Genomic DNA, 14,681 nt, shown 5'->3' with positions numbered 1-14,681 from the left:
CTTAATTTTAAAAACACGTATTAAAGTATATTGTCAAAAACGATTCTCTTTATAAAAGTTCTGTCGCCTTTCATAAAGTTTATCGAGTTGGCTCGCGCAATTTTCAGCTGGAGAGCGTCAGAAAAGATCACGAGATTTCTGGTAAGGGAACATAGGGACTATCAATGCTCACTTAATTTTTTAGGGATTTAACATTCCAGTGCACTGGAAAGATTTTGCAATTGAGACTCCTACACTACTGAACAAGGGAGCTGATTGATTCACCTGACCAGCTGTGTCAACTATGAAATATGGCATGGGAACAGCTCGAAAGTTGTACAGTAAAAAACGTACAGTACACACATACAAATTAAGGATCTCGGGTTTCCCCATCTGCTGGAAATAGTCGTGTGGGTTTGCTTTCAGACATTAGCCAAATAAAGTGATGACAGAAAAATTATTTCCTTAATGTTCTGCATGTTGAGGAAAATTCCCATGCAGCTCAACTTACCCACAGCTTTTTACGTTTGTTGGGTTTGGGGTAGTTGGGACCCAGACAGGCAGGGTGGTAACAATTTTGACACCTTTCACATTCAAGTAGAGGCTGTTTTGAAATCAGTAAAACAGAACGGCATTAATATTAAATGGCATTAATATAAAGTAGATACCAAAACATTCAAGAAACTACATCACGGATGCATTCGCAAACTACCTTGGTTTCTTTGTTCTTGCGGCCGCAGACCCTGCAGAACTTGCAGCGACGACAACACCAGTTCTCCTTGTTCTCCTCCAGGGGGCGCTCGGATGGTTCCAAGCAGAACCGATGGAAAGGCTCACAGCATACTTGACAGTGCAGCATCTGCCCAATGTCAGCACAAATTAAGTTGAAAAAGTCGAAAACATCCTGCTGACAAGTTGCCCTTTAATAACCTCTTGTCTAAAAAATGTGTCAAGATGGCAGAACTGTAACCAAAAATGTCATGTGTGCATGTGGCTTAAAGGCCACAAATAAATAGCACTGGCATATTTTAAATCTGTTAGTGAAAGTTATTTTCAGTTGAGACAGCCCAAACATGTCTGTGAAACCACAGTTTAAAGTTATATTAAACAATATCCTGCCTATTTCTAGCTTTGGTATGGCATTGAAAACTAATCTTATGAAGTCACATGGATTCCTTTCTCATGATGGAAAAGCTTTAAATAAAAATGTTGTCCTTTTCAATGCCATTACAAACCTAGGATTTTTATTTTCCTGAGCTCACCAGTGTGTTGTTTTTAAGTCAGGATGTACCAAAAAGTTGATCTGGCCACTCTTAATGTTCCTGCTATCTCTTCCTGATACCTAGTTACAGTCATATTATGAATATTGGCTTTCAGTGCACACTCTCAGTTTTATTTTGAGGGTATACACATCCAATTGGCTGAAGGATTATTTAATATTCAGCTTCCCCTTTTTAAAGGAGGCAAAAGTAATGGGATAGTTGATTTAAAAGCTATTTACAAACGTGTTAACATTAATGTGTGTTAGCAGAGGTGCAAGAGTCCCTACCCCGATTGGCCAATTTAAATATTTAAGCAGAACAAGACGCAAAACAGATCTCACGCGATCTCTCCTCGCGTGTTGTTTGATAAGTTTTGTTTGCATGCACCTCAAGCGCGAGCACTATCCACATCTTTTCAGACCGCTTGCTAGTAACTGACAGGCAGCACACAAATGCCAACCGAGTTTGTTTTCTTGCACTTGAGCGTACATTTTAAAACGAAATCATCTCAAAATGCCGTGATTATAGTAGTAAAAGTCTTTTACACATTAAATAAATACAAGCAGTTGAGAAAAAGTGCGTGTGTAAACATGTATTGGATCCATGCATTTAAAGTGACAGTACACCCATTTTCAGAGGATAAACCTGATGCTGTTTTTAATGTTAATCAAACCACAAACAAAGAAAATCATAATTTCCTTGTCTTGACTAAATAACTTTTGTAACTTTTAATAATGAATAATCTTATATACACACTCTTAAAGGCTTGTTATAGTCATGCGTAGGTCCTACGGCGTAGCAGCGACGGCGTTTTCCTTTATACTTTTGCGTCGTTGTCCGCGTCAGCGTGCAAACACGCGTGCGACCGCTGGTGGGCAGTATCCACGCGTGTAACCACAGTAGCAGCGCGACCGTCAGAGAAAAAGAAGAAGCTTGGCAAGTTAACCCACAAACGAAGAAGAAACAGAAACTTGTTGTGTATAATTTGATGATGACAGCATGTAGAAGGCAGCGCTATGAATAGTGTGAGTACCGAGCCACATCTCCAGGTGCTCCTTTGAGAACCAGGCCAAAAAAAGTTACGTGCACCCTTGGGTATTATCTATTTGGTAAATAAATTCCTCATGAATGACAGATGCTAAAGGTCTGGAGTTGATTTTTAGTGTGTCATTTGCATTTGAAAGATGTGGCTGTGAACCCAAATCATTCTATTCAGGGACATCTCCATGCAAGTGATTCAGACCATATTTAAGTTTCAAAAACACCACAAATCCATCAGAGAGATAGCAGGAACATTAAGAGTGCCCAGAACAGCAATTTGGTACATCCTGACTAAAAAACAACACACTGGTGAGCTCAGCAAAATAAAAATCCTGTATGTCTATATAGGATAACAGTGGTGGATGATCGCATTATCCTCTCTCCATGATAAAGAAAAAACCCTTTACAATGTCCAGACAAACGAAGAACACTCTACAGGAGGTAAAGATGTCATTGTCAATCAAAACAATAAAGAGAAGATATTACAAGTAAAAATACAGAGGGTTCACCACAAGATATAAAAGCCACAAGAATAGGAAGGGGACATTAGACTCCAAAAAAAGTCAGACAATGGAGAGATTAAACTAATATCAACCTGTATAAGACTAATGAGAATAAAAACAATGGAGAAGGCCAAGAACATCTCATGACAACATCTTCAGTAAATAGTGTTCAGACAGTATGATTTCATTTCCATGCATGGTTTCCTAAGGCACTGAATCGCTGGTGTTTTTTGGCGATGTAACAAAAGACAGAAACATTCCGACTCATTTTTCACTTCTCTGGACGTTGTGAAGGGGTTTTTCTTTATCATGGAGAGGATAATGCGATCATCCACCACTGTTATCCTATATAGGCGAACAAGATATTTATGTTGCTGAGCTCACCAGTGTGTTGTTTTTTAGTCAGGATGTACCAAATTGCTTATCTGACCACTCCTAATGTTCCAGCTATCTATCTGATGGATTTGTGTTGTTTTTGAAACCTAAATATGGTCTGTATCACTTGCTTGAAGATCTCCCTGAACCACATGATGTGGGTTCAAACCATAGACTGTAAAAAAGATGGACGACGCGACGTCGCCTCTCTCCATTGTAATGAATTGAAGCAAAAAATGTCCGACCATGGTCGGCGCCATGTAATGTAAAAATGTCAGTTTGGAGCAAAGGCATGCGCAGAAGGAATCATTCGTGCAGCAGGAGGCGGAGCCGCGGTATCAAACTTCCGCCCAATCGCTCGCACACCAAATTCAACCACGCCAATCATAACGACACGCCCCTTTTCTATAGCATCAATTTACTAGCTAAAATTAAACGTATTACAAAGACGAACAATTGAACATATACCAGCGTGATAACAACTACCTTAAAGGTACAACTTGTAAAATATTTGCAGTAAAATATCCAAAAACCACTACTTGTAAATTATGAGAAAATTGCTGCCCTAAACAGTGACACGGGGCAGTGCAGTCGCCTGTAAATGACGTTAATATCTACGTTACCCTTTGTTACCGCATTTACTGGCGTTAAAATCACGTGACAACAGTGTCATGGACAAATGCGGAAGTAATAGCGTCTGTCGGGCCACTCGCTTTTTTATGGTAAGTTTGTTCATCTGAACACTTAATTCTGTGCTGTGTTAACAAACCATCGTATTGGACTAATACTGAAACATTTATGACTAACAATTGCATTTTGAACATAACATGAAACCTTACATAATGAAAAAAGACGATGCCATCAAACACAACATTTATAAAACTTAATTATTTACCTCATGTGTAACATGATTTCTCGTTCCCGTCGATTGATGACCATCATCGATTGAGTTAAAGACAACAAATCCCATCAGTCCACGCTGCTTCAGAGCGCCATTAATCTACGTCATTGTTATTGATTTGATCTGGCGCCATCTAGCGGCGTGGATAATACAAATTGCATCTTTAAAGGACCAAAACCATATTTCGGAATTTTTTATTGGACGTGTAAATTTTTCTATTTAGAGCAGAGTCCCATTAGTTTGAATGGAGAGGGCGGGGTTTATGACGTGTACTGCAGCCAGCCACCAGGGGGCGATCAAAGAGCCAGAGGCTTCATTTTTCAAGACTTATGAGGCACACCCGGTTCACAGAGACCCACAGCTTCTAAATGCAACTCCAGACCTTTAACATCTGTCATTCATGAGGAAATTATTTAACAAATAGACAATACCCGTCCATAAAACAGCTTTTAAGTCAACTGTCCCAATACTTCTGACCCCTTTAAAAAGGGGGAGCTACATATTAAACGGCTGTAATTCCTAAATCCTTCAGCCAACACGGATGTGAAAACCCTCAAAATAAAACTGAGAGTAAGCCAATATTCATAATATGACTGTAACTGGAATACATTTTGGGAAACAGCTAAAATAACACAAAATGTGCCTCTGTCCCAATATTTATGGACCTAACTGTATACTAAGGATGGCTTTAAAGCGATACACATGCAAAATATCAAAATCACCCCATGATTCACTCACCCTCAAGCAATCCGAGACACACATGTCCGTAATCTTTTAGACGAACACATCCGGAGTTATTTTTGTAAATGTCCTCAATTTTCCAAGCTTATAATCAGGGAACAATATATGACTTTGAAGCCTAGTAAAGTCCATCAATTCTTTAGATAAGTAATCCATGCGGCTCCAATGAGTTAATAAAGATCTTTTGTGTGTAAATGGTGCCATAATGTGAGAAATAATCCATACTTGAAACTTTATAAACTATAATAACTAGCTTCCGATAATGACGCCATCTTGGACTCATGAGGATTCACTGCACAATGTACCCATGGCAACGAGCGCTCACTATGCTAAAACAAGAGTCCAAGATGGTGTCAATACCGGAAGCTAGTTATTATAGTTTGTAAAGTTTGAAATATGGATATATTTCTTACAAAATCGCATTGACTACCCGCAGAAAACCTTTATTAACCCTTTGAGCCGTGTAGATTACTTCTTTGAAGGATAAATGCACTTTTTTGGGGTTTTAAGTCAGATGTTTTTCCCTGATCCCAGTTTTCTACCATTATAAAGCTTGGAAGAGCAAGGAAATTTACTAAAATAACTCTCTAAATGTGCTCGTCTGAAAGAAAAGGGACATATGTATCTCAGATTGCTTGAAGGCAAGTAAATCATGGGTTATTTCTGATATTTGGCTGGAGTATCCCTTAAAGTCGTACCTCAAATATGTATACAAATACTTAATGTCTGCATAAATGTGGAAGGACGGCTTGCTACAGTAATGAAAAGGCAGAGGTGGTTTACCTCATGTTGGCCTTTACTGGCACACAGCAGGCAGACGTACTGAGGCACAAGAGGGAGAGAAGTCAGGATACTTAGACCTCCCGTGACCCAAGCGCTTTCCAGACTGAAGTCCTCCTTTGAGAACGAGAGAGAAATGCATTAAAGAACCGATTCAACATTCATTCACATTTATTATAACAAACAACTTTTGAGACTCAACAGTCATCTTTCACAATAAGCTGAAACTTAAAATTCAATAAAAAACATGATTGACTCCAGACTTTAAGAAAGTACCTTTCTGCTGGGTGAGAGAGCAACAAGAATAAATGCACCACCCAACAAGCAAGACAATAAAACAAATATAGCTGCAAGCAGCAATACCGGGGTCAAGCCGAAAAGGGCACAGAAGGATGTAAAGTTGCGTTTGGATAAGCAGACTGAAGAACCTAGGTAAACCTAATGATTTCAGATGAAAAAATGCAAAGGTAATCAACAAAAATAATCTATATTCTTGTCTACTGCAACTGTCCTTCGGTTATTGACAATCATGGAACATTAGAGCACTGAAGGACATGTATGTGATGCTTACAGTGGGCAAACATGGGTCACAACATGTTACAACAAGTTAAAAGAGTCAAAAGAGACCATCCCCATGTCTCTGTGATGTTCTGATACAGAGAAAAAGCTCTTGCAAAAACAGTTGATAACGTATTCTCATTGGTTGCTAGAGAGTAAATGGACATCCTCTAGTGATTATAGTCAAAGCCATGAAAGGAATAATCCATGATGACTCATGGTTTTAGATGTGTTGTTGCAGTAGTTTTAGGCAAAAAATGCCATATTCTATCTCAAAACCAGTAGGTGGCGCAATGACAAAATTCGTGCATGCAACCTCAGGTCATAAATGTGTTACATCTAGCTAGTTTTATGACTATACACTTTAGTTTAGTGAAGAAACAGTTGTATGACCATAGGGTGGCTTGATTTCAAAGGTTTTGTTCAATTATAAGGCCAACTAGTGGTGCAACCATACAATTTTTTTTGTGTAGCCTCAGACTGTGGTCGTACATCAGCGTATCAAATATGGTGAAAAAATCTCTTTGCGTTACGAAGTTATAACCATTTATGTGTAAAAAGTCAAAATTTAAAGGTAATTTTTCGTTTTTTGCAATTTTCGGCCATTTCTGATGAAAATTTTAATATAGTGCCAATAGAACTTTTTGTTCAGAAGGTAATGCAATATTCTTCCTATGATGTTTTCGAGTCGATCAGAATTACGCTCGCGGAGATATTCGCGCGTGTTTTTTAAGTGCTGTTTTGCTGCGCAGGGCTAACCGTGAGGCGAAATCTGGCATGTTTGGTATCGTTGGACTCGGCGACTATTCAGGACTCTTAAAAATCAAGTCCCGTCAAAATACGTTGATCACAGCCAAAGTTATAGGTGTAAAAAACATCTGTCTGGCCACTAGGTGGCGCTGCGACGAAACTGTGCATGCACACTCAGTTCCTGACTGGCATCACAAGTACCTAGTGTCGTGTCAATAGGCCTAAGTTTGACGAAGATACAGCCTAAAATCTGTTTTTTTGCGCTCTACGAAAATTTTGATGACGCGCTATACGACAACGGATTGGTTTATCGAAATTCTTTTGATAACTTTTTGCCGTGAGGGTCTCTAGATGCTACATACCGATTTTCGTGAAAATTGGGCAAAAGCTCTAGGACGAGTTCGCAAAAGTAGGTTTTACGAATAATTCAAAATGGCGGAAAAATTTCAATGACGGAAAATGACGTCATAGGGTCAAATCGAATTGTCTTGAGCCAAGGAATCAGAGGAAACAAGAAATTTGTTTCTAGGACTTACGGATCAGAAGTTATAAGCAAAAACGTAAGTGCATCTTTGGACTGTTGGTGGCGCTAGAGGGTTGGAGATAGAGACTCCAAATTTGCTGTGGGGACACATTGGACTGTCCTTTATCAGTGTGCCAAATTTCATAACTTTCCTACGTACGGTTCTATGGGCTGCCATAGACCGCAATGGCGGAAGAAGAAGAATAACTAATAAATATAGCTGCAAGCAGCAATACCGGGGTCAAGCCGAAAAGGGCACAGAAGGATGTAAAGTTGCGTTTGGATAAGCAGACTGAAGAACCTAGGTAAACCTAATGATTTCAGATGAAAAAATGCAAAGGTAATCAACAAAAATAATCTATATTCTTGTCTACTGCAACTGTCCTTCGGTTATTGACAATCATGGAACATTAGAGCACTGAAGGACATGTATGTGATGCTTACAGTGGGCAAACATGGGTCACAACATGTTGCAACAAGTTAAAAGAGTCAAAAGAGACCATCCCCATGTCTCTGTGATGTTCTGATACAGAGAAAAAGCTCTTGCAAAAACAGTTGATAACGTATTCTCATTGGTTGCTAGAGAGTAAATGGACATCCTCTAGTGATTATAGTCAAAGCCATGAAAGGAATAATCCATGATGACTCATGGTTTTAGAAGTGTTGTTGCAGTAGTTTTAGGCAAAAAATGCCATATTCTATCTCAAAACCAGTAGGTGGCGCAATGACAAAATTCGTGCATGCAACCTCAGGTCATAAATGTGTTACATCTAGCTAGTTTTATGACTATACACTTTAGTTTAGTGAAGAAACAGTTGTATGACCATAGGGTGGCTTGATTTCAAAGGTTTTGTTCAATTATAAGGCCAACTAGTTGTGCAACCATACAATTTTTTTTGTGTAGCCTCAGACTGTGGTCGTACATCAGCGTATCAAATATGGTGAATAAATCTCTTTGCGTTACGAAGTTATAACCATTTATGTGTAAAAACACAAAATTTAAAGGTAATTTTTCGTTTTTTGCAATTTTCGGCCATTTCTGATGAAAATTTTAATATAGTGCCAATAGAACTTTTTGTTCAGAAGGTAATGCAATATTCTTCCTATGATGTTTTCGAGTCGATCAGAATTACGCTCGCGGAGATATTCGCGCGTGTTTTTTAAGTGCTGTTTTACTGCGCAGGGCTAACCGTAAGGCGAAATCTGGCATGTTTGGTATCGTTGGACTCGGCGACTATTCAGGACTCCTAAAAATCAAGTCCCGTCAAAATACGTTGATCACAGCCAAAGTTATAGGTGTAAAAAACATCTGTCTGGCCACTAGGTGGCGCTGCGACGAAACTGTGCATGCACACTCAGTTCCTGACTGGCATCACAAGTACCAGGTGTCGTGTCAATAGGCCTAAGTTTGACGAAGATACAGCCTAAAATCTGTTTTTTTGCGCTCTACGTAAAATTTGTTAACGCGCTATACGACAACGGATTGGTTTATCGAAATTCTTTTGATAACTTTTTGCCGTGAGGGTCTCTAGATGCTACATACCTAATTTCGCGACAATCGGGTAAAAACTCTAGGACGAGTTTGCAAAAGTAGGTTTTACGAATAATTCAAAATGGCGGAAAAATTTTCATGACAGAAAATGACGTCATAGGGTCCAATCGAATCGTCTTGAGCCAAGGAATCAGAGGAAACAAGAATTTCGTTTCTAGGACTTACGGATCAGAAGTTATAAGCAAAAACATAAGTTCAACTTTGGACTGTTGGTGGCGCTAGCGGGTTAGAGATAGAGACTCCAAATTTGCTGTGGGGACACATTGGACTGTCCTTTATCAGTGTGCCAAATTTCATAACTTTCCTACGTACGGTTCTATGGGCTGCCATAGACCGCAATGGCGGAAGAAGAATAACTAATAATAATAATAATTATTATAAATATAGCTGCAAGCAGCGATACCGGGGTCAAGCCAAATATGGCAAAAAATTATTCATACGTGATGACTGGCATGATTTAACATCTAAGTTTGCATTAGTTTTATGAAAAAAAGCAATTTTTTCGTATCTTGAGACCACTAGGTGGCACTGTGCCGAAAGAATAGATGGTGCCTCAGGTCATGACTGTGATGACACATTTCAAATTTAGTGTAAATACAATAAAGCGATACGGAGATATAGCCTTAAATGACTTGACCACTAGGGGGCACTGACCAAAAAATAAATTGTGACTCAGGTCTTGATTGTGATGACACCCACCAAATTTGGTGTGAATACAATGAAGAGATGCAGAGATATAGCCTTGAATGACTTGACCACTAGGGGGCACTGACCAAAAAATAAATTGTGACTCAGGTCTTGATTGTGATGACACCCACCAAATTTGGTGTAAATACGATAAAGAGATGCAGAGATATAGCTTCAAATCTCTTGACCACTAGGGGGCACCGAAAAGTTTACAAGTTCTCCCAGAACATGTTGCTGATGAACCATACCAAGTTTCATAACAATACGCAATTGCGTTTCTGAAATACTTGAACTTAAAGAAAAATTCAAAATGGCCGACACACAAAATGGCCGACCAAAAACCATTTGTTATCGTTTGACTCGCCATGCCTCATGAAATCTAACAAGACCAGTCTCATAATTTTACATTCAAATTTGCAGTAGTTATAACCAAAAATAGACATTTTTTTATATCTCGTGACCAGTAGGGGGCAGTGTGACGAAATGGTGCATGCACCCTCAAGTCATCACTGTTATGACATATACCAAGTCTCATATTAATACGCAAAAGTTTTGCGAAGATACAGGCTCAAACACATTTTGGCGTGCTCGCCCTCGCATTCTTTGATGCGTTATACGACAACAGATAGGTCTACCGAAAATCTTTTGATAACTTTTTGTCTAGAGTGTCTCTAGATGATGCATACCAAAAATCAAGTCAATCACACGAGGGCTCTAGGAGGAGTTCAAAAAAGTAGCTGTTCAATATAAATCAAAATGGCCGACAGGAAGTAGGTTTGACTCTGACATATTTGGTACAGTCGGACTCAGCATGAGCCAAGGAATCAATAGAGTGAAGTCTTATGTCATAGTGGCAATTTAATCAAATGATATAAAGATTTTAAAAATTTATTTTACATATCCTGACCACTAGGTGGCGCCGTCCTAAAGATTTATAGGTGCGCTCAGAACATGTCACTGATGAACCATGCCAAATTTCGTAGCGATACGCCAATCTGTTTGTGAAATACTGAACTTAATGAGAAAATTCAAAATGGCCGAGACCCAATATGGCCGACCGAAAACTGTTTGGTATCGTTTGACTAGGCATGCCTCAAGGAATCTAACAAGACCACCTTCATGATTTTAGACTCAAGTTTGAAGAAGTTATAAGCAAAAATAGGCATTTTTCGAATCTCGTGACCACTAGGTGGCGCTGCGACGAAACGTTGTAGGCACCCTCAGGTCATGACTGTAATGACATATACCAAGTTTCGTGTCGATACAATAAAGTTTTGCGAAGATACGGCCTCACGTCCGTTTTGGCGTGCTCGCCGCCATATATGTTGTCAATTTATACGAGAACGCATTGGTCTATCAAAAAGCTTTTGATAACTTTTTGTCTGGGGTGTCTCTTGATGCTACATACCAAAGGACATGCAAATCGGACGAACGCTCTAGGAGGAGTTCGAAAAAGTAGGTTTTACGAAAAATTCAAAATGGCGGAAAGATGTGCATGACACAAATGACATCAAAGTGTGCATTTGAATCATCATGAGCCAAGGATTCAGAAGAAACAAGAATTTAGTTTCTAGGCCTCATGGGTCAGAAGTTATGAGCATGAACATAAGTGGATTTTTGGACTGTTGGTGGCGCTAGAGGGTTTGAGTCAGACACACCAATGTTGCTATAGTAACTTCTGAGACTGTCCTCTACATGTGTGCCAAAATTCATAACTTTCCTATGTACGATTCTATGGGCTGCCATTGACTTTCGGCGGAAGAACGAGGAAGAAAAATAATAATAAATATAGCTGCAAGCAGCGATACCGGGGTCAAGCCAAATATGGCAAAAAATTATTCATACGTGATGACTGGCATGATTTAACATCTAAGTTTGCATTAGTTTTATGAAAAAAAGCAATTTTTTCGTATCTTGAGACCACTAGGTGGCACTGTGCCGAAAGAATAGATGGTGCCTCAGGTCATGACTGTGATGACACATTTCAAATTTTGTGTAAATACAATAAAGCGATACGGAGATATAGCCTTAAATGACTTGACCACTAGGGGGCACTGACCAAAAAATAAATTGTGACTCAGGTCTTGATTGTGATGACACCCACCAAATTTGGTGTGAATACAATGAAGAGATGCAGAGATATAGCCTTGAATGACTTGACCACTAGGGGGCACTGACCAAAAAATAAATTGTGACTCAGGTCTTGATTGTGATGACACCCACCAAATTTGGTGTAAATACGATAAAGAGATGTAGAGATATAGCTTCAAATCTCTTGACCACTAGGGGGCACCGAAAAGTTTACAAGTTCTCCCAGAACATGTTGCTGATGAACCATACCAAGTTTCATAACAATACGCAATTGCGTTTCTGAAATACTTGAACTTAAAGAAAAATTCAAAATGGCCGACACACAAAATGGCCGACCAAAAACCATTTGTTATCGTTTGACTCGCCATGCCTCATGAAATCTAACAAGACCAGTCTCATAATTTTACATTCAAATTTGCAGTAGTTATAACCAAAAATAGACATTTTTTTATATCTCGTGACCAGTAGGGGGCAGTGTGACGAAATGGTGCATGCACCCTCAAGTCATCACTGTTATGACATATACCAAGTCTCATATTAATACGCAAAAGTTTTGCGAAGATACAGGCTCAAACACATTTTGGCGTGCTCGCCCTCGCATTCTTTGATGCGTTATACGACAACAGATAGGTCTACCGAAAATCTTTTGATAACTTTTTGTCTAGAGTGTCTCTAGATGATGCATACCAAAAATCAAGTCAATCACACGAGGGCTCTAGGAGGAGTTCAAAAAAGTAGCTGTTCAATATAAATCAAAATGGCCGACAGGAAGTAGGTTTGACTCTGACATATTTGGTACAGTCGGACTCAGCATGAGCCAAGGAATCAATAGAGTGAAGTCTTATGTCATAGTGGCAATTTAATCAAATGATATAAAGATTTTAAAAATTTATTTTACATATCCTGACCACTAGGTGGCGCCGTCCTAAAGATTTATAGGTGCGCTCAGAACATGTCACTGATGAACCATGCCAAATTTCGTAGCGATACGCCAATCTGTTTGTGAAATACTGAACTTAATGAGAAAATTCAAAATGGCCGAGACCCAATATGGCCGACCGAAAACTGTTTGGTATCGTTTGACTAGGCATGCCTCAAGGAATCTAACAAGACCACCTTCATGATTTTAGACTCAAGTTTGAAGAAGTTATAAGCAAAAATAGGCATTTTTCGAATCTCGTGACCACTAGGTGGCGCTGCGACGAAACGTTGTAGGCACCCTCAGGTCATGACTGTAATGACATATACCAAGTTTCGTGTCGATACAATAAAGTTTTGCGAAGATACGGCCTCACGTCCGTTTTGGCGTGCTCGCCGCCATATATGTTGTCAATTTATACGAGAACGCATTGGTCTATCAAAAAGCTTTTGATAACTTTTTGTCTGGGGTGTCTCTTGATGCTACATACCAAAGGACATGCAAATCGGACGAACGCTCTAGGAGGAGTTCGAAAAAGTAGGTTTTACGAAAAATTCAAAATGGCGGAAAGATGTGCATGACACAAATGACATCAAAGTGTGCATTTGAATCATCATGAGCCAAGGATTCAGAAGAAACAAGAATTTAGTTTCTAGGCCTCATGGGTCAGAAGTTATGAGCATGAACATAAGTGGATTTTTGGACTGTTGGTGGCGCTAGAGGGTTTGAGTCAGACACACCAATGTTGCTATAGTAACTTCTGAGACTGTCCTCTACATGTGTGCCAAAATTCATAACTTTCCTATGTACGATTCTATGGGCTGCCATTGACTTTCGGCGGAAGAACGAGGAAGAAAAATAATAATAATAATAATAATAATAATAATAATAATAAGAAAACTAACAATAACAATAGGGTTCTACGCCCCTTCGGGGCTTGACCCCTAATAATAATAATAATAATAATAATAATAAGAAAACTAACAATAACAATAGGGTTCTACGCCCCTTCGGGGCTTGACCCCTAATAAATAGCTGCAAGCAGCGATACCGGGGTCAAGCCAAACATGGCAAAAAATGATTCATACATGATGACTGTCATGATTTAACATCTAAGTTTGCATTAGTTTAATGAAAAAAAGCAATTGTTTCGTATCTTGAGACCACTAGGTGGCACTGTGCCGAAAGAATAGATGGTGCCTCAGGTCATGACTGTGATGACACATACGAAATTTCGTGTAAATACAATAAAGCGATACGGAGATATAGCCTTAAATGACTTGACCACTAGGGGGCACTGACCAAAAAATAAATTGTGACTCAGGTCTTGATTGTGATGACACCCACCAAATTTGGTGTAAATACAATAAAGAGATGCAGAGTTATAGCCTTAAATGACTTGACCACTAGGGGGCACTGACCAAAAAAATAAATTGTGACTCAGGTCTTGATTGTGATGACACCCACCAAATTTGGTTTAAATACGATAAAGAGATACAGAGATATAGCTTCAAATCTCTTGACCACTAGGGGGCACCGGAAAGTTTACAAGTCCTCCTAGAACATGTTGCTGATGAACCATACCAAGTTTCATAACAATACGCAATTGCGTTTCTGAAATACTTGAACGTAAAGAAAAATTCAAAATGGCCGACACACAAAATGGCCGACCAAAAACCATTTGGTATTGTTTGACTCGCCATGCCTCACGAAATCTAACAAGACCAGTCTCATAATTTTACATTCAAATTTGCAGTAGTTATAAGCAAAAATAGACATTTTTTATATCTCGTGACCAGTAGGGGGCAGTGTGACGAAATGGTGCATGCACCCTCAGGTCATCACTGTTATGACATATACCAAGTCTCATATTAATACGCAAAAGTTTTGCAAAGATACAGGCTCAAACACATTTTGGCGTGCTCGCCCTCGCATTCTTTGATGCGTTATACGAGAACGGATAGGTCTAACGAAAATCTTTTGATAACTTTTTGTCTAGAGTGTCTCTAGATGATGCAT

General features: G+C 39.2%; 2 protein-coding genes across 2 annotated transcripts in view; one reads left to right on the top strand and one right to left on the bottom strand.

Annotated features, from left to right (window-relative positions):
• Positions 1-14,681, top strand: part of psenen (presenilin enhancer, gamma-secretase subunit) — a 141,223-nt gene that overhangs the window by 98,986 nt on the left and 27,556 nt on the right. The gene's annotated exons all lie outside the window — the stretch shown is intronic.
• kmt2bb (lysine (K)-specific methyltransferase 2Bb) overlaps positions 1-14,681 on the bottom strand; it is a 74,194-nt gene that overhangs the window by 36,539 nt on the left and 22,974 nt on the right. The window contains exons 12-14 of the mRNA XM_073815566.1: positions 5,586-5,699; positions 692-838; positions 491-583 (exon numbers count right to left, since the gene is read on the bottom strand). Of these exons, the coding sequence (XP_073671667.1) occupies positions 491-583; positions 692-838; positions 5,586-5,699 (354 nt within the window). The remainder of the gene's footprint in view (positions 1-490; positions 584-691; positions 839-5,585; positions 5,700-14,681) is intronic.

Source organism: Paramisgurnus dabryanus, chromosome 8 (assembly GCF_030506205.2).
Source record: "Paramisgurnus dabryanus chromosome 8, PD_genome_1.1, whole genome shotgun sequence".
Taxonomy (NCBI): Eukaryota; Metazoa; Chordata; class Actinopteri; order Cypriniformes; family Cobitidae; genus Paramisgurnus; species Paramisgurnus dabryanus.
Note: the sequence above shows the minus strand (reverse complement) of the source record. Positions and strands in the feature narration are given on the sequence as shown.